The following is a 21,098-nucleotide window of genomic DNA, read 5'->3' as shown; positions in this document are numbered from 1 at the left end:
TCGTTTGTAAGTCGCTTGTTTTTCTCTTTGTAAGGGGAAGTCGTAGCCTGGCTAAAGAGTTTCTACAACTATCCAGCTTTATTTTTTTTATCAGTGAGTGGAGCATTTTGACAGGAGGACTGAACAACAATTCATCAACGAGAGTCATCCTAGTTCATGTTTTTAATAAATGTTGTTAATAAATAATATTGCTGTACACAAAACAGTTGTCTTTTTCTTCTCAGATGGCTAAATGCCCTTTGAATTTTAGAAAAGGGTGAATTGTGTTTGTCTTTATAAAATGCTTTGTAGGACACTGTTCTGTAGCTGTATGACAACCAGTAGTGAATACTAAAGCATGAATAAATATTAAATATTTAATTGATGGTCCATATGATTACACTGTAAGTCTGATGGGCTGAATATGGTTAATATCTGAATATAACTTTATATATAAATTCACAACAACATATATATCACTCCGTCTTCTGTATGAAAACCTGAATATATAGGCTACAGTAGATCATGTATTGTCCATTTGATCAAATATGTATATAATTCAGGTTTTAATTCAGTAATTAAATGTTTAATGAGAATTTCTTTATTTATTTTTTTTCTTCAAAAACACATTTGTCTCCTGTAGGCTATGTATGTAGACCAACATTGAATATTTGCAGATATTTTAATCTGTAGTGCAGATCATCTGATATCTTAATGTAATTTTTATAAATTCACACAAAAACAACAAAACTCTCAATTAGTCGATGTTTATAGATGGGACGGCTATTAATGCAATTTGGAGCGTCGTGGTTTAATAATTTAGCTGTATACCCTCCTCCCCCTGCTGGACGCATCAGGAACTACAGGGGAGGAAATCTGCCTGCTCCAGGGCTGCAGACTCCCGTATATTTCTGGAAGTTCTGGGAAACCCCGTATATTTCTGGAAGTTCTGGGAAAAAGGAATTCAAGTCTCTGATCCATTGCTACAGAAGATAGCGGTAATGCTCAATGTGGAAGAAGGTTGCTCGTTGGATTTGATCCATTCCATGTCCTAGAAAACTTTTTTACAACTTTAGCACGGACGCTACTAATTTTAACTCTCGCGGACATTGTTTTTGTTTATTTAATCCAATCCATCTAAGAGATATGAGAACTGATTGCTGACAAGCTACAGGCCTAAAGCACAGAAAAAAAAGCGTTTCATATACTTATAAATTATCTTCTTAGTTGACAAGACTGCAAGTAAGTTTTCAGAAAGGGTTTATTGAAAGCGAATGTGTTTCTGAAGGTGTTTCTGTATTTCTGCTTCTGTTTTATTCTGTTGTTTCTGTGAAGCGAAATCGAAAGTATTTTTAATCCAGCCATTTCTCATCAAGATCATGTGGTTATTCTACATGAGTGCATTTGTTTGTTACTCACTTTATTTTCTAGTGTTTTTTGTTGCTGTTGCTGTTAACTCAACATATTGATTGATCTGATTAATATCCATCATCTCCAGGTCATACTGAACAGCAGATTGTTGTCTCATTAGTGCTGATCAATAACAGTTTAGCTGCAGTATGTCAGAGGAGCGAGGAAAGATGAGTCTCTCACAGAAACAGAGGTAAGACTGAGTCTGCTTTCAGAGAATCATTTTAAACACTGCTGGAGTTTCTCATGTTTCCTCTTTAGTGTGTAATGTATCTGTTTGTGTAAGATCTTCAAAGATACAAAGGTCTTAGTCTCCTGCAAAGTGATTTATTCTGTCTAACAGAGAACACTGATCCAGAAATGCCTAAAATGCCTGACTGAAGTCCAGATATTACTTTCTCAAATGTCTGCATCACAATGTGAAATATTAGCGTAATGCTGTTCAAAGGTAAACACAAAGAGAAGACGAGGCTTCAGTGAGTTGTAGTGTTGTCGTCAGTGGTGTAGTGGTGCCTGGAGAAGTGGGTATACTCTTAATTTATGCCCCCAGTTTTTTTTTTTTAAGCAGCTCTGCAAAGGATGAACTACCTGTGTCAAAAACAGTGACATGTAAAATAGTCTTGCATATTTAGTTCACTCCAAAATGGGCCAGTAATATTTGCACTCTGTTACTTAACTACTTCTACTTGAGTAAGGATCATTATGAAAATAATATTATCCACAGAAGAGGTGCAGATTTTGCAATTAAAATAAATGTATAAATAGACTGCAGCAACTGACATTTTGTCAGAATCTCTAGTAAATTACATGCTATTTTGTTTAGTTGTCTGTTCAGAATTGTGGGAGAATTGTGATCCCTATTTGAAACAAACAAAAAATCATGATTCTCAATCATTTAAGAAGTTAGAAATATAATAACTTTTTTTGTCTAATTGACAGGTTTTATTATCGATTATTATTGCTTATTTATTATTACCACTTGCTTTTAATTGGCTGAGAAATCAAATACACTGCTGGACAATAACCAATAATTTAATATTTTTCCAGAGTTTTCCTAATGAGTTTTATGATTTGTTTAGCCTAATATATAATTTTTTTTTTTTATTATAATTTTTTTTTTTATCACAAAATAAGGCAGAAGTTATATTTTATTGCCTAGTACTGTATCTATTGCCAAGTGTAATAAATGCTATCGATTAGCACTGCATTATTCAGAATCAGATGCTTTTTTTATTGGCAGCGGCTATTTGCACTGTGTAAATAGCTATAGATTCTATTTACACTGTTAAAATAGCAAGATTTTCTGCTATTTATACTGCTCATTGCAAATAGTGGCAATGATCTGCACCTCAGTATTGTAGTACATTATAAAACAGTACGCAATAATAACGTACTGAGTGTAAATGATGCCACCTTATTGGGACAATAAAGCCCTCCCTACACCTACCCTAACCCTATCCTATACTTTATTTTCAACTTTTTGATTATTTCCTTCATTTTTATTGAAAATAAATGCCTTTCTGATGCGATATGAGATTTGAAAAGGGGAAAAAAATGTTTGGCAAAAGGCGGGCGCGAACTCGGGTCGATCGCGTCAAAAAGCATGCGCCTAACCATCTACGCCACTGAAACTGATGTTGAAACTGAAACTTTTTTTATTCTTGACTAACTCAATCACACGTTAGTTGGCGGAGTTAGTGTAAATAGCCTTTGCCAACAAGATGGGCTATTTGCACTTAGTGTAAATAGACACTCCGTTTTTGATTACCTGTAGATGACTTGGAAAAACACACACAAACCATAATGTCGCAATCATGCGTTTACTGTCTTCACGTTTCTTTTTATTCAGTGAGGCCGTTTCAGGGATATCCGGCTTCGAGTATAAATGAAACATACACTGCATGAGTGTGTTTACGTCTCATTCCTGACCGCATCACTGTCTTTACTGGATGTTTTTAGAGAATATTTGCGCATATTCACATGCGATTGGATTAGTTACTCATATGCTGGACTGTCGTGATTTGGCTAATGCAGGACACTACTGAATGGTGCGCATCAGAGGGGATTTAGAAGTGGGTATACGGAATGCCGACTGATAAAGAAGTGGGTATACGCCGTATACCTGCGTATACCCTCCACTACACCACTGGTTGTCGTCATGTTGTGGAGACGCTGTGTGTTTGGATGCGAAAGCAAACCCTCTTTGTTTGGAATCAGTGGTTAAGATTGATTTATAATGCTGTTACTGAGCCGTACGACCCAAAGGTTAGCTTGTGTTCAGCACGCTTTATGAGCTGCAGTGCATTTTCTCCACAACATCAGCTATACACACCTAAATAAACTGTAAATAAAATACAGTAAACCACACCTAAATTACTGTATTTGATGTTGGCTCTTCAGGACATAAAGTTGTTACAGTGAAGAAGAAACATTATAACTTTATGAGATTGTATCTGAAAGATAAGAGAGTTACAAAATAAAAGCTTACTTCTGTGAATCGTTCAGCTCAGACTTGGACTCGGGGTCAAACGGATACAGTAATTATTACAACAACATTGTTACTGTTATTATTACACACAATAAACAAAGTGTTGAACTTTTAAAATAGCGTCATATGGTCCCTTTAACTGAAGTATGCTAACAGAACTGTGTAGCGCTGATGTTTCTGCTCTCCATTTCAGTCAAAAGAGTGATATATTAGATCAGTCAGATATTTGTACAAATATATTTAGTCTCACATTTTAAGTACTTTACAGAAATTGTTAAACAAATGTAAGTCTGTAAACAAGAATGACTGCTATCTTTAAAACTCTGCAAACGATTCTGTGAAGGACTGGAGAGAATGTGTGTCAATATAAAACACAGATGAACCTCCTGTAGTGAAGTTTCTCTTCTCTCTTTGTGTCATTAGTGTAAGATCAGGCTCACATGTGTCTGTGAAGAGTGACCGGTCAAAGGATGGTGGCATGCCGACCTTTAGTGAGAAAAAAACATCTATCAAAAGGTATTTATTATGTTTGACATTATAATACTGTTTTGGCTTATTTCTCCACTAAGATGCTTGTGATAGAAATTAATGAAATAAAACAATAAATCACTGATTTCCTCTTTATTGAACTCGGTCTGGAGCTTCGTTCCAGTAACACAATTACACAAGCAGCCATGTAATTGTGGGTAAAGATGGCGGCGCAAACACATCGCGAGGCTCAGCGTCTTACCAGATTTTGGAAAATAGTGTTAATTTACCTGGTTATTTCATTCGTGTTCACGCGATCCAGTTATGCGAACTACAGCTATACTAAACAGTCACTTTTGGACATCAACAAACAGTGTTCCAACATAGTTTTAGATCATCCTTTCGACTTCAGCGAACTCCCGCCGGAGCTACTGAGATCACCGCGGACAAGCGGATCACTCGTACCGACCGGAAGTGCTCGGCGTCGAGACCGTTAACAAAGACGGGGAAAGCGTGGAGGGCTGCGTGCTAAGCTAAGGCTAAACCCACATCGACCAGCTCTGCCCAGCATCTTCCTTGCCAATGTACGGTCTCTGATGAACAAGATGGACGAACTAAAGATCTGGACCCTCACACAGAAACGGCTTATGGACTGTAATGTTATGTTCTTCACTGAAACATGGCTCTGCAACGATGTCCCAAACAGCGTGGTGCATATGGATGGACGCTCTCTCTTCAGGGCTGACAGAGTAGCAGCAACCTCTGGTAAAAACAAGGGTGGTGGAGTATGCATTTATGTAAATAAATCATGGTGTAAAGACTCTGTCATTGTTGATACCTACTGCTCTGCTGATCTGGAGTTCCTGATTATCAAGTGCAGGCCATTCTATCTACCACGTGAGTTCACTTGCATTGTTGCTGCTGCAGTTTATGTACCTCCGGACGCTAATGCTAACGTGGCTATGAAAGAACTCTGTGCTGCTATTAGCAAATTACAAACCCTGCACCCGGATGGAGCCTTTATTGTTGCTGGGGACTTCAATCACTGCACTCTTAGTGATTGAATGACCAAGATGGCGGCGCGAACACATCGCGAGGCTCAGCGTCTCTCCAGTTTTTGCAATTTTGCAGTATTTTTCCTGCTCATCTCGGGTCTGTTCTCACTGAACAGCTTTGCCTTAACATCATACACCCGACAGGCAGTGTTGGGGAAGCTACTCTGAAACTGTAGTTTGACAAGCTACAAGCTACTCGTAAGTTAAAGTAGTTAAACTACAGTCAAGCTACCCTTTTGGAAAAGTAGTTAGCTACACTACAAGTTACTATCAAAAAGTAGCTAGCTACATTGAAACTACTTTAGATTTTTTTGAACAACGTATATTATAAATAACCGAATAAGTGTCTGAGGAATGGTTTAAGTAAAATATTTAGTGTTTAAAACAATGCAATACAATTATGATTTCAAAGAGTATTGTTTTATTACACACAACACTCAAATATCTCAGACTGTTACAAAAAGTGTAAACTTTACTTGTCGTTTCTTTGAGAGACATGAACTTGGACAAATAAGGCCATGGGTAATTATTAACGTTAGTTGTTTCTCCATCCTCCAAATCTGCCGCCACGTCTTGCTCCATCATGGATAATATGGGTGTGTCAACCCACTTCTGTACGTCAGTGAACCGTTAGCCGCAAGATGCGTGATTAAACAACAGGTGGCGGTAATGGCAAAAAATGAGTTTGCAATCTAACAAGAAGAATATCCTTGCATCGCGCTGATTCGCGCAGGCTCGACAAAACGCAATGTAGCTTTTGCTCGCGCTACACCGCTACTTGCTGCAAAAAGTAGTTAGCTACTGGAAAAGCTACACTGTTTAAAAAGCAACTGAGCTACTGCCAAGCTACTGAAAAATGTAGTTAAGTTAGTAGCGTCGCTACTTGTAGTTAACTACTCCCCAACACTGCCGACAGGAGCTTTTGGATATCGGTCTGCACTTTTCCAACAGTTTTATAACCAATCATCGACTCATCCCGGAGATCTCCAGAACACCCGAGGCTACGCACTCTGCTCGGCCGGGCGGAAGTGCTCACAGGCGGCGCCGAGATCGTAAACAAAGGCGGGGGAAGCGCGGAGGACTAAGAGCTAAGCTAAAGCTAACACCGCACCGGCTCTCTTTACCCAGCATTTTCTATATTCCCCCGGATGCTAATGCCAAGCTTGCTATGAACGAACTGCATGCGGCTATTAGTAAACAACAGACTGTACACCCGGAAGCTGCATTTATTGTTGCGGGTGATTTTAATCACTCCAACTTAAAGACAGTGCTCCCCAAATTCCATCAGCATGTCTCCTGCCACACTAGAGGAGAAAAAACTTTGGATCATGTTTACACAAACATCGCAGGAGCTTACATCGCGACTCCCCTCCCCCACCTGGGACAGTCTGATCACCTTTCTTTGTTTCTCACCCCCAAGTATTCACCCCTCATCAACCGTGTGAAGCCATCAGTGAAGACCATCAAAGTGTGGCCAATGGGAGCAGAGTCTGTACTTCAGGACAAATTTCAACACACGGACTGGAGTATGTTTGCTTCCCAGGCTGCCAGTGGCTCTCACACGGACATTGACATCTATACCACCTCTGTACTGGATTACATCAATACCTCCATTGACAGTGTTACAACAGAGAAACAGATCACAACGTACCCTAATCAGAAGCCATGGATGAACAAGGAAGTGTGGCTCCTGCTGAAAGCCCGCAACACTGCTTTCAGATCAGATGACGCTCAGGCCTACAGCATATCCAGGGCTAACCTGAAGAGGGGCATCAAGAAGGCCAAGCACTGCTACAAGCTAAAGGTAGAGGAGCATTTTTCCAACTCTGACCCCCGGCACATGTGGCAGGGCATCCAGGTCATCAGTGACTACAAGCCATGCAACTCCACTCCAACGGTCACAGACGTCGCCTTCCTTGATGAGCTAAATGACTTTTATGCTCGCTTTGAGAATAACAACAAGGAGACAGCCACCAAGATCACACTCTCAGGAGACCATCAGACCCTCAAACTCACCTCCACAGATGTCTGCACAGCATTGAGCCGGATCAATGCATGCAAGGCCGCTGGCCCTGACGGCATTCCTGGACGTGTGCTCAGGATATGTGCAGAGCAGCTCGCAGAGGTCTTCACAGACATTTTCAACCTGTCCCTCACCCAAGCAACTGTGCCAACATGCTTTAAGGCCACATCCATTGTGCCAGTGCCAAAACACTCCTCCCCGATGTGCCTGAATGACTACCGCCCCGTAGCACTCACACCCATTGTAATGAAGTGCTTTGAGCGACTGGTCCTGGCACACCTCAAGAACTGCCTCCCATCCACACTGGACCCACACCAATTTGCCTACTGTAGCAATAGGAGCACTGAGGATGCAGTATGCACAGTACTGCACTCGGTACTCACACACCTGGATAATAACAACACTTATGCATGGATGTTGTTTGTTGATTTCAGCTCAGCATTCAACACCGTCATTCCCTCCAAGCTGATCACTAAACTTGGAGACTTGGGTGTTAACACCTCCCTCTGTAGCTGGATTATGGACTTTCTGACCAACAGACCTCAGCATGTTAGGTCAGGCCACACCTGCTCCACCACCATCACACTCAACACCGGCGTACCACAGGGCTGTGTGCTGAGCCCGTTCCTCTACTCCCTCTACACCCATGACTGCAGGCCTGTGCATGGATCCAACTCCATCATCAAGTTTGCTGACGACACCACAGTGATTGGCCTCATCAGAGACAACGATGAGACTGCCTACAGGGAGGAGGTACAGCACCTGGCTGCATGGTGCGCTGACAATAACCTGCTCCTCAACACCAGCAAGACAAAGGAACTTATTGTGGACTTCAGGAAGAAGAAAAGTGGAACGCATGACCCCATCCACATTAACGGGATGGTTGTTGAACGTGTCTCCAGCTTCAAGTTCCTGGGAACCCACATCTCGGAGGACCTGACCTGGACCACCAACACATCCAGCCTAGTCAAGAAGGCTCACCAACGCCTCTTCTTCCTTAGGACACTGAAGAAGAACCACCTGTCTCCAATCATCCAGCGGAACTTCTACCGGTGTGCAATTGAAAGCATCCTGACCAACTGCATCACAGTCTGGTATGGGAACTGCTCAGTTGCTGACCGCAAGGCACTGCAGAGGGTGGTGAAAACCGCCCAACGCATCACAGGGACACCACTTCCTGCCATTGAGGACGTCCAGAGAAAACGCTGTTTACGTCGAGCTCGCGGCATTCTTAAGGACTCCTCTCACCCTGACCATAGACTGTTTAACTTACTGCCTTCTGGGAGGCGCTTCAGGAGCCTCCGATCAAGGACAAGCAGACTCAGGAACAGCTTTTTCCCTACAGCTGTTTCCCTACTAAACTCTGCCCAATGATACCCCCCTCACACACCACCACAAACTCTTCACCCCTCCCCATCATTAAAATCGGTTAAAAAACAAAAACAAAAAAAACATCCACACACTGAGTACTATGCACTGGAAATTTTTATTTCTATGCACTTTCAATGTTCATTGCACTAGTATTTATATATCTTAATGTATAGCTTATTCATATCCATTTGTAATTATATTCATAGTTTTTGCTCATAGTGTACATACATTTACTGTACAATCCATCTGTATAGTATGTTCATATCACCCATCTGTATATCATACTGATAGTATTTAAAAATTTGTAAATTATGTCCATAGTACTACTGCCTTATCTGTATATTCTGTACATATGTAACATATTGTAGGCACTGTATATCCTGTACCTCTGCTTATTGCACTTCTGGTTAGATGCTAACTGCATTTCGTTGCCCTGTACCTTACATGTGCAATGACAATAAAGTTGAATCTAATCTAATCTCAGATCTGTTCTCCCTAAATTTAATCAAAATGTCTCCTGCACTACAAGGGGACATAAAACATTGGACCACGTTTATACTAATGTGAGTGATGCCTACAAAGTCACACCCCTCCCCCACCTGGGTCAGTCTGATCACCTCTCGTTGTTCCTGCTCCCCAAGTATACCCCAGTCATCAAACGTGTGAAACCTACAATAAGGACTGTCAAAATCTGGCTGGAAGGTGCAGACTCCACTCTTCAACATCAATTCCAGCACACAGACTGGAGTGAGTTTGCTGCCCAGGCCACCACAAACTCTCAGATTAACATTGACACTTACACCAACTCTGTCATGGAGCACATCAACAGATGTGTGAGCAGAGTGACTACACACAAAAAAATAAAAATCTTCCCCAATCAGAAGCCCTGGATGAACAGAGAGGTTCGCCTCCTGCTCAAAGCAAGAGATGCAGCCTTCAGGTCTGGAGACCAGGAGGCTTACAGCTCAGCCAGAGCCAACCTGAGGAAGGGTATCTGCCAGGCCAAACTCACACACAAACAGAAGATTGAAGAACACTTCAATTCTTCAGACCCCCGGCGTATGTGGCAAGGCATACAATCTATCACAGATTACAAACCACCTAACTCTGTGCCCCCCTCCAGCTCTGCCTCCCTCCCAGACGAGCTCAATCACTTTTATGCTCGACTCAAAGCTGAGCATCAACCCAGTGAACTGCCTCTCACTCTCTCCACATCAGATGTTTACTCCACTCTGCGTAAGGTGAATGCACGGAAGGCAGCTGGCCCTGACGGAATACCTGGTCGTGTGCTTAAAAGCCTGTGCGGAGCAGCTAGCTGGGGTCTTCACGGACATTTTCAATCTGTCCCTGGCCCAAACAACTGTCCCCACTATCTTCAAAACCTCCACCATCGTACCAGTACCGAAACACTCCACTGCCTCGGTCCCTAATGACTTCCGTCCTGTTGCACTCACCCCCGTCATTGCCAAGTGTTTTGAGAAACTGGTTGCATCCCACCTAAAATCCTGTCTCCCTGCTACACTGGACCCATTCCAATTTGCCTATCGCCACAATAGGTCAACAGAGGACGCCATCTCAACAGCGCTTCACTCTGCCCTCACTCACCTGGACAGTCAAAACACACATGTGAGAATGCTGTTCATGGACTTCAGTTCTGCATTTAATACAGTAGTCCCCTCCAAGCTGATCTCCAAGCTCAGCCAGCTTGGAATCAGCACACCCATCTGCAATTGGATTCTACATTTTCTGACTAACAGACCTCAGTCCGTCAAGTTAGATAACCTCTCCTCCTCCATCATCACCCTGAACGTGCCACAGGGCTGCGTACTGAGCCCTCTCTTGTACTCCCTCTTCACCCATGACTGTGTTCCTGTTTATGGCTCCAACACCATCATCAAATTTGCTGATGACACCACAGTGGTAGGTCTGATCAAGGATGACGATGAGTCAGCCTACAGGGATGAGGTGCAGCACCTGGCTGTGTGGTGTGCCACCAATAATCTACAACTAAACACCCAGAAGACAAAGGAGATCATTGTGGACTTCAGGCGGACTAGGAGTCATGCACACACACCCATCTACATCAACGGAGCTGAAGTGGAGCGTGTGTCGAGTTTCAAGTTCCTTGGCATCCACATCTCTAATGACCTCACCTGGTCCCATAACACCTCCACTCTGGTCAAAAAGGCACAGCAGCGCCTTTACTTCTTAAGGAGCCTTAAGAAAGTTCACCTGAATCCCAGGATCCTTGTGGAATTCTACCGCTGCACCATTGAGAGCATACTCACGAACTGCATCTCAGTATGGTACAGCAATTGCTCCGCATCTGACCGCAAAGCACTCCAGCGGGTGGTGAAAACTGCTCAATGGATCACCGGCACCCAGTTAACTTCCATTGAGAACATTTATTATAAGCGCTGTCTGGGCAGGGCAAGAAACATCATCAAGGATGCCTCTCACCCTAACCATGGAATTTTCACCCTCCTTCCATCCGGCAGGCGTTACAGGTGCCTACGCTCTCGCACTAGTAGGCTCAGGAAGAGCTTCTTCCCCGTGGCTGTAACACTTCTGAACGCCACACCACCAATCTAACCTGCACCTGCTTATTACTGCACTGGTCACAGTACTTTACACACATGCATTTGCACTACTCATATTTTGCACAGACTGCACATTGTTAAAGTTATTACACTATAAACTGTCTAAAGTTGTTACTGTACAAGCACAGTAAACTATTTCTATAAAATATTGCACTACTGCTATTTTGCATAGAATAAATTGTTCTATCAATACTTTGCACACTCATCCAGCTGTATTTATTTATTACCACTGTTCTCACGTTTCTGCTGTTCATAATGTGTATATATAATCTGTAATCTATATAATCTACATTGCTCTGTTCATAATGTACATACAATCCCTACATTGCATTCCTATTTATATTCTGTATATACTCTGCTCAATACTGTATATAGCAATTCCACTGTATATTCTGTAAATCATATCTTCACTTACTCTGCACTTATATGTATATAAAACACTATATTCTTGCACTTCTGGTTAGATGCTAACTGCATTTCATTAGCTCTGTACTTGTACTCTGCATAAATGACAATAAATTTGAATCTAATCTAATCTAATCTAATGGGAAATTAACCATGTTTAACCAAATTAACTTTGGAAAATAGATCATGCAGCCAAACATGAATGTTTTTCCATCTATTCATAGTCATAGATGGACAAATGCATGTCTATACTGTGTTTAATTACCATCCTCAACAGTAAAACTCTTTAAATGAGACTGAAGGAGCTCCTGTAGTAAAGTGTTTTGTTCTTCGTGTCATTACTTGATGATCACTTGTGTTCAGATCTGTGTCTGTGAAGAGTGACCAGTCAAAGCATGACGGACCAAACTTCAGTGAAGAAACAACATCACAAATCAAAAGGTATTTGATGTGTTTCTATTTCTTATTTTCTGTCAGAAAGTGTATCAGTGAATAATTATCATGAAACTTATAGTTCATAAATTTATCACAGTATTGTTTTTCTCTTTTCTAAAAATGTTTACAAGATATGTTGGTCATATTTGTCCTAAAAATGCAGTATTTTGATTTATTTTATTTACTATCAGGCTTCAGTATGAAACATTAGATCCAGATTTACAGTCTCACAGGAACCACAATAATTTTACAGACAGTCTCCTGCAGATCTTCCAGGTAATAAAACACATTTTAAAGAATATTTAATAATTATAAACAAATATGTTATTGAATAAGATTGTGACATAACTTTTATTTCTAATTTCTCTTTTTAATAACCCATAAAATAAGAATGAAAACCTATTATTAATATTTACAGCCAATTAACGTTTGTCTCAGCTTTATTTATTATGAATATTTTTCATTACTGAATAAATAATTTTGACCAAATATAGATTAAGATTTTTTTTTCTGTCATTGATTTTTTTTTGTCTTGCTTTGTAGGATCTTGAAAGCAAAATTATCAAATTTCTAAAGAAAGAACTGGAAAAGTTTAAGAAAATATTACAAAAAGAGGACGCGCAATACTTTGTAAAGGATTTTAATGAGAACAGATCCAGTATCAAAGAAGCAGCTCTTGATCTCACGCTCTACTTCCTGAGAGAGATGAAGCAAGATGAAGCTGCTGATACTCTAGAAGGTAAGAGACTCACGATCATCTGTCAGACTGTCATTTACATTTACATTTATGCATTTAGCAGACGCTTTTATCCAAAGCGACTTACATTGCATTCAAGTTACAGTTTTTACATTTTATCAGCTCTCCTATGTTTATAAATGTAGGAGAGAATATAGGATAAGATTAAAAACATCTGTATTTTTGTTTCTGTTTAGATGAGCTGTTCAACATTCATCAGCTAAAATGTAGCTTAAAGAAGAAGTATCAATGTCTGTTTGAAGGAATTGCAAAGCAAGGTGACTCCACACTTCTGAATAACATCTACACAGATCTCTATATCACTCAGGGTTGTAGTGAACAGGTCAATACTGAACATGAGGTAAGACAGATTGAAGTTGCTTCCAGACATCATGAATCACAGGAGATACAGGTTGAGTGCAAACATTTGTTTGAAGCTCCTGAACAAGACAAGCAGATCAGAACTGTACTGACAAAAGGAGTTGCTGGCATCGGAAAATCAGTCTCTGTGCAGAAGTTTGTTCTGGATTGGGCCGAAGGAAAAGAAAATCAAGATATCAGCTTCATATTTCCTCTTCCATTTAGAGAGATGAACTTAAAGGAGCAAGAAAAACTAAGTTTGATGGACCTTATAACTCAGTTTTTCCCAGAGACAAAAGAACTGAAGCTTACAAGAAGGAACCAAAACATCCTGTTCATTCTTGATGGTTTGGATGAATTTCGTCTTCCTCTAGACTTCAGTGGTAATGAGACGTGGTCTGATGTATCATCACCAGCCTCTCTGGATGTTCTCCTCACAAACCTCATCAAGGGAAATCTGCTTCCTTCTGCTCTCATCTGGATCACCACCAGACCAGCAGCTGCCAGTAAGATTCCTCCTGACTGTATCGACCGGCTGACAGAGATACGAGGATTCAATGATGCACAAAAGGAGGAGTACTTCAGCAAAAGATTAATGGATGAGAATCAGGCCAAAGAAATCATTGCTCATGTTAAACAATCAAAGAGTCTCTTTATCATGTGCCACATCCCAGTCTTCTGCTGGATTTCAGCCACTGTTCTCCAGAACATTTTAGAGGAGAAAAGAAATAATTATGTGAAAAATAATCAGACTGATGATGCCTCCAAAACACTGCAGGAGTCAAATACTGAAGACACTCCTAAGACTCTGACACAAATGTACACACACTTCCTCAGATTTCAGATCCAGCAGAGCAGACGAAAATATGATGGAGAATATACACCAGATGTTTCCTGGGATAAAGATGCCATCTTTTCACTGGGGAAACTGGCATTTCATCAGCTGGAGAGAAACAATGTGATCTTCTATGACACAGATCTGGAAGCCTGTGGTATTGACGTCTATAAGGCATCAGTTTACTCAGGCATGTGTACCCAGATCTTTAAGGAGGAAACAGGGATCGTTCTGGGTACCATGTACTGCTTTGTTCACTTGAGCATTCAAGAGTTTATTGCAGCCCTTTATGCAAATCTGTTTCTAGACATCAACAAGAAATATGTGTTTGATCAAGACTCTACAGAACAGGAAAACAAAAGCATGACTGATTTGCTCAAGACTGCAGTGGACAAGGCACTAGAGAGTGATAATGGACACCTGGATCTTTTTCTTCGATTCCTCCTTGGTTTGTCACTCCAGTCCAATCAGCGACTCTTACAGGGTCTGTTGACGCAGGAAGACGCCAATGACCAGAGCAAAACGGAAATAGTTCAGTACATCAAGCAGAAATTTGAAGCTAATCTGTCTCCAGAGAGATCCATCAATCTGTTCTACTGTCTGAATGAACTGAACGACCAAACTCTGGTGAAAGAGATTCAGACCCACCTTAGCAAAGGAAGTCTCTCATCTGCTGATCTTTCACCTGCCCAGTGGTCTGCTTTGGCCTTTGTGTTGTTGACATCAGAGGAGGAGCTGGAGGAGTTTGAGCTTCAGAAATTCAAGAAATCAGACGAGTGTCTCATTAGATTATCAGCAGTCATCAAAACCTCCAAAAGAGCTCTGTAAGTTATTTAATATATTTTGTCATGTTTTGTTCTCATCTTAAAATTGCATTTATCTACAGTGATTCATAGCAGGTTTGGACACCCCTGATCTGTAGTGATTATTAACCATATACCAATTATAAGTACTTATCTCCTTTAGGGTTAAATCATAACACCTTTTGTTTAACTTTTTTTCTTTAAAAAGTGAAGTAAGTGAAGTGACATTCAGCCAAGTATGGTGACCCATACTCGGAATTCGTGCTCTGCATTTAACCCATCCAACGTGCACACACACACACACAGCAGTGAACACACACACACACACACAGCAGTGAACACACACCCGGAGCAGTGGGCAGCCATTTTATTCGGCGCCCGGGGAGCAGTTGGGGGTTCGGTGCCTTGCTCAAGGGCACCTCAGTCGTGGTATTGAGGGTGGAGAGAGCGCTGTACATTCACTCCCCCCACCTACAATCCCTGCCGGCCGGAGACTCGAACCCACAACCTTTGGATTACGAGTCCAACTCTCTAACCATTAGGCCACGACTTCCCTTTAAGACTGCCGTCCTTTGGAATTAAAGTGCAGTGCAATGTTTTTTATTAGATTCACATGTGTTTTATGTTGAAATTTCTCTTTTCAGCAAAACAAGCTGTTTAGTTAGCTGCAGAAGAAGCACATCATGTTAATATAAAACACATTGTTCCAGATTATTAGTTATTTTTACTCAAATATGCAGTTCAGCTTCTTAAACTTCTGCTATAAAGGATATATACTCTTGCATAACCTCAATGCATAAATGATTAACCTCCAGATTTTCCACCTCAAGACACTCATCAAGATAATAGAGCAGCACTTTTAAATGTATAACTTATTGCCATTAATGATATAAACCTATTATTCATTTAAATATTTTAAGTTTTATTCAAGCTAGTTTGTTTTATCTAGGAGATTTGAATCAATACAATTCTAATAAATATGCAGTATATTTACTGCTCATGTAAAAATAATAATGCTCATGTACTGCTCATGTAAAAATTGATTGATATAAATTGAATTTTTGTATTTAACAAATATATTATATGTATCTAACTCTGTGATTTGATTTATTTATCTTGTAGGCTAAATGATTGTGACTTAACAGACAAAAGCTGTCGAGCTCTGGCTACAGTTCTTGGATCAGATACCAACCTGAAAGAGCTGAACATGAACAACAATAATCTGCAGGATTCAGGAGTGAAGCTGCTCTGCACTGGACTAAAGAATATAAATTGCAAGTTAGAGATACTGAGGTAAGTTTTGTGACAGTCCCTAGTGTTTGGTTATAATTCAGATCCATCTGTTAACATGGACCTAGATAATTTGCCACAGAATTGAGGACAGAACTGCTTCAGCTCAGTTAAATTTGTAGGCCAGTGCTTCCCAAACCTGTCCTGGAAGACCCCTTGCCCTGCACATTTGTATGTCTCCCTTATCAGAGCTGATGAGTTGAATCAGGTGTGTTAGATAAGGGAGACATACAAAATGCGCAGGGCTAGGGGTCTTCCAGGACAGGTTTGGGAAGCACTGTTGTAGGCTTTAATTCCAGCATGAACTCTACATTCCAGGTCCTACCACAGCATTTCAATGTGGTTTGTGAGTGGACTTATGTTAGGCCATTTCAAAACTTACATTTTCTTGTTTTTCAACCATTTTGAGGTTGTTTATTTAGATGAAATACTTTCTCACCTGTAGAGTTTTAGTATAATTGAAATCATGTACTGCATTTTTTAATTATTTTACAATGTTTACCATATTAATACAATGCAATACAATATTTATTTGTAAAGAACATTTAAAAACAACCGAAGTTGACCAAAGTGCTGTACAGTATAGAATAAAAATTCTGAAATAAGATGAATAAAACAAGATTATCAAATTTAAAACACAACAATAACAAAATAGCTCAGTATTCAGTAAATTTGGAAAAGAGAAGGAGGATTGTGGTTTCTTTTTTAAGATATGGCGTCACCGAAGCAGATTTAAGACTGTTAGGGAAGGAACCGGTTGACAAGCATTTGTTAACCAATAACAGACCAGGACCAACTGTGTAATCCAGAAGGCCTAATGGTTGAGGGTTTAGAAACGATCAAAAAGAACATTCAGGGTGGTGACCGACTAAAATTACTTTTACTGAGAGAAACATTTTATAATATACGATTTACAGGCCACCGTGTATCCTGGGTTGAATGAAGAAATAGATTTCAGTCCTTTCTTGTGATTATTTGTCTGTATTTATATATATATATATATATATATATATATACATCTGTTGTCATATGTGCTTATTTTTCTGAGCGCTCACAAGTAAGTGAGAGAAAGCGCATCCGTTTTGTGTGAGAATGAAGAGAATCCACCTGCGAGGGATTTGCGCTCTGGACATTTGTCATTAAAATAACACCATACAATCCGCCTCAAACTAATTATTAAAATAACAAGAAATTTGTATCAATTTTTAATTGGTTAAAATGAAAGGAGAATATTGTGTTTTTTCCGTCGGTGGTGCTAGATCACTTGATGAGGTCCGCACGTCCTTTGCGTGAAAACAGGCAAAAGAACGTCTGTACGTTTTCTTACTATGACAATCAAAAATCAACAGACTGATAAAAATGCGGGGCATTTTCTCAATATGCGACGTGCGGGACTAGGAGTGAAAATGCTGTGCGGTAGGCCTACAACGCAAAGCGGTACAGGTGGTCAACCTAACTCACAAACCACCAAGGGTTCGCAAACCCCACTTTGGGAAACGCTGGTCTAAGGAAAAGAGATGGAATAATATCCTGAGGATAGTTAGTTGGTTTTAGGTGACCAACAACTTAATTACATGGTTAAATCAACAGGTTCAAACTCAGAACAGGTAGAAGAACATAATGGAACATCATGCAGAACGTATACTGAGTTAGACAGCTGGGATCTTAATGTTGTGATCTTCTCAACAACAAAATAAAAACTTTCCAAAATCATTACAGCGAGAAGTAGAGGACTCTAGAACAGAATGCACAGAGGGATTTAATTTAGTTAATAGTAGAAAAAAAAGAACTTGAGGTTTGTGACAATTGCTTGTGATAAGTTCAGACAAATATTTGCATTTTGCAGCCTTTGCAGCTTTCTGAAACATGTTATAGGAGCTCCTCAAAACTTCATAAGAAACCTGCAATCTGTCCTCCTTCCATTTGTGTTCAGCCTGTCTACAAGTCCGTCTCAGAGTATAGTTTCAGTGAGACAGGACACAGGTACAGTCTTATGATTTTTATACTTCAGTGGGGGCAATAGAATTCATGATGTCGGCACAAGTAGAATTAAAAAGATTAAGATGTGCATCAGTGTCCAGATTAAGCAGAGTAGAGTCCAACTCCAATGAGTTGCAGACTTCACGGTAGACTACAGTAAATTCTTCTCTAGAATGTTGAGTAAGAGTCAAACGTGCCGGCGATGGGTTTCTGAGGATTCGGCTTCTAAGAGAACAAAGAACCAGCCTGTGATCAGAAAAAGATGCACTACTGACTTCCATGTTTGAAATAGAAAAAAACACGAGTTAAAATCAAATCAAGGGTATGAACATGGATAGGTATTAGACCAGAAACCCACTGAGTAAAGTAAAAAGACTCAATCAAATTTAAAAATTATGCTGAGTATGGTTTAGAAGCACAGCAAACATGAATGTTAAAATCACCCAACAGCATTAATTTTTTCATGCCTAGTAATCAAATACTCCATTAACACAGCAAGTTCACTTAAGTCCTTATTATGGAGAGGAGGACAATATATTAGAGCTATAGTGATGGGGTTTACTAAGACTAACTGTAAAAGTTGCACCTCAAAACTGTTATATAAGCCAGTAGATTGATAATGACAGTGAAAAGTGTCTTTAAAATCAGTAGCAAGGCCACCGCCGAGGCCCAACATACGACTACACTGGATGTGGAATGGATTGACATGAGAAATCCCTGAGAGTAAACTGATGTCGTTCTATTTCTGACGTGCTGGAGCTGTTTTTGACATGAAAGAGAAATGGATCAGTGATACCACAATGTTCATGACCGATGTAGATGCGATGTTAGGATCACAAGGAAGGCAATCCAAAGACTGTGATTTTTCACAACTTACACTACACAGCATCTTGTAATCCTCGGAGCCATCTCTATGGTTTTGTTGATGGAGTAATCCTGTGTTTGCCTCTCTTTAGTATTTCCACTCCTATTACATGTGCGAGTCAGTGTTTGGGGCTAAAGAGGTAATAATATAGAAACAGGTGTTGATCTTCTTCAGCCGACTATCATAATGTGACTTTCCAAAATGAGTCATTTTCTGAGTTTGGTTTCAATAAAAGCTGTTTTTGAACTAAGAAAGTTTTTAGTTCTGAAACTTACAGGATGTTTTTATAGTATGTTATCCTGTTACATGTCAAAAGATCAAGGGAAATTAATTTCTCAGTTCATGAACCTTTCAGTAACTGTAACCTGAAGTGTTCTCAGGTGAGCTGATGAGTAAAATATTAAAGGTCTCGAGGCCTTTTAGATTCAGTTGTACACTAAATTTCACAGTAAACTGACACGGAACAAAAATAATTCACTTTATAGATTAATATTGCAAAGGTTATTTCTGGAATAGCTCATTAATCTGTTGAATGTTACATTTTAATTTCTGTTCTAGGCTTTCAGACTGCAGTATCACTGAAGAAGGTTATAAAGCTCTGGCTTCAGCTCTGAGATCAAACCCTTCACACCTGATAGAGCTGGATCTCACAGGAAATGATCCTGGACAATCAGGAGTGAAGCAGCTCAGTGATTTACTACAGGATCCAAACTGTCAACTGAAGACACTGAGGTGAGACGTGATGAAATAATACTAAATAAATGATATGTAGGCAATTTATTTATAAAGAATATTTCATTAATACAGTTTGTAAATCCATCCCTTTCACAGTGTTTCAGTCAGATGTTGTTTTTCACCAAGTTTATTTCTGAAATGTTTACTTCATCTTCTAAAGTTTACTTCATCTTCTGTTTTGTCTTTATGCAGTCTGAATAACAACTGTATCACAGAAGGAGCTTGTCATGTTCTGACTGCAGCTCTAAACTCAAACCCTTCAAATCTGACAGAGCTGGATCTGAGTGAGAATAAACTAGGAAACTCAGGAATGAAGATCATCGTGACTCTGTTTGAAAATGTACAGTGTAGACTGGAAAAGCTGAAGTAAGTATTTTAAAAGTGTATCCCATTAATTACCCAGACTGTAGTGACCCACCACAGTTTCATAAATTTGAAAATATTTTTACACTTCTCACACAATTATAATTAATCAAAATAAACTCAAATTTGTGACATGGCTTGCAGTTATCAATTCACAAAAGGCTACAATTTAATTAAATATACAGTCTGCAGTGTCACATGCTTAAGAGAAAAGTGCATTTATATGTGAGCCGATCATGAGTTAGCATCAATATTATGATCCTCCAAGTTGAGAGATCAAAACTCTGGCTTTTTTTCTCAGTGTAATTTCAGAGTTGTATTAGTATTATAAAATATATATATTGTCATATCAGTGTCCTCTTATGCCAGATCTTTAAATTTAATCAAATTCAATCTGTTATGCCCCGCCTAGGGTAAAGGCGCAACATGAAAGAGTACAACACAAAAAAAAAATCACTATCAATAAACTCAATAGATGGATTTTGTATAAATTACAAATTAACTTTGTAATGTAGAAATATTAAATGATTGCAAAAATGACATAATAATCTACTTTCTTAAATATGAAGCTACAACTGCCAGTAGGTGGCAGCAAGTGACTCTAAATGAGTGAGTTGAATCCTTAAATCAGCCGATTCATTTAAAATGCTAATTAATTTAACTTTGCAAAGGACTGCATTTATAGCCTGATTGAATAATTTACTGGTCCGTGTAACACTGAGAAACTGGTTCTGCTGTTTGTTCTGTTTATAAAATGGAAATTTGTGTCTGAAAGTTACTCAGTAACTTGTTTATTGTACATTTTGTGATTTGTGCAGATATTCGGAAAAACATGATTCTTGTTTGTGTGATACAGTAACTCCTATAGCAGGGATCCTCAAATCTGACTCGTGAGAT

General features: G+C 39.7%; 2 protein-coding genes across 3 annotated transcripts in view; both read left to right on the top strand.

Moving 5' to 3' along the window:
- LOC306874479 (NACHT, LRR and PYD domains-containing protein 3-like) overlaps positions 1–21,098 on the top strand; it is a 181,004-nt gene that overhangs the window by 134,727 nt on the left and 25,179 nt on the right. The window lies entirely within an intron of this gene.
- The window catches only part of LOC306874478 (NACHT, LRR and PYD domains-containing protein 12-like), a 47,384-nt gene continuing 27,120 nt past the window's right edge, over positions 835–21,098 (top strand). Inside the window, exons 1-10 of the mRNA XM_079424564.1 lie at positions 835–1,221; positions 1,478–1,582; positions 4,301–4,393; positions 12,163–12,240; positions 12,426–12,510; positions 12,778–12,973; positions 13,168–14,989; positions 16,091–16,261; positions 19,662–19,835; positions 20,031–20,204. Coding sequence (XP_079280690.1) covers positions 1,539–1,582; positions 4,301–4,393; positions 12,163–12,240; positions 12,426–12,510; positions 12,778–12,973; positions 13,168–14,989; positions 16,091–16,261; positions 19,662–19,835; positions 20,031–20,204 — 2,837 coding nt within the window. The 5' untranslated portion in view covers positions 835–1,221; positions 1,478–1,538. The remainder of the gene's footprint in view (positions 1,222–1,477; positions 1,583–4,300; positions 4,394–12,162; positions 12,241–12,425; positions 12,511–12,777; positions 12,974–13,167; positions 14,990–16,090; positions 16,262–19,661; positions 19,836–20,030; positions 20,205–21,098) is intronic.

This window comes from Barbus barbus (genome assembly GCF_936440315.1).
Source record: "Barbus barbus genome assembly, chromosome: 9".
Lineage (NCBI taxonomy): Eukaryota > Metazoa > Chordata > Actinopteri > Cypriniformes > Cyprinidae > Barbus > Barbus barbus.
This window is presented reverse-complemented; position numbering and strand designations above follow the sequence as displayed.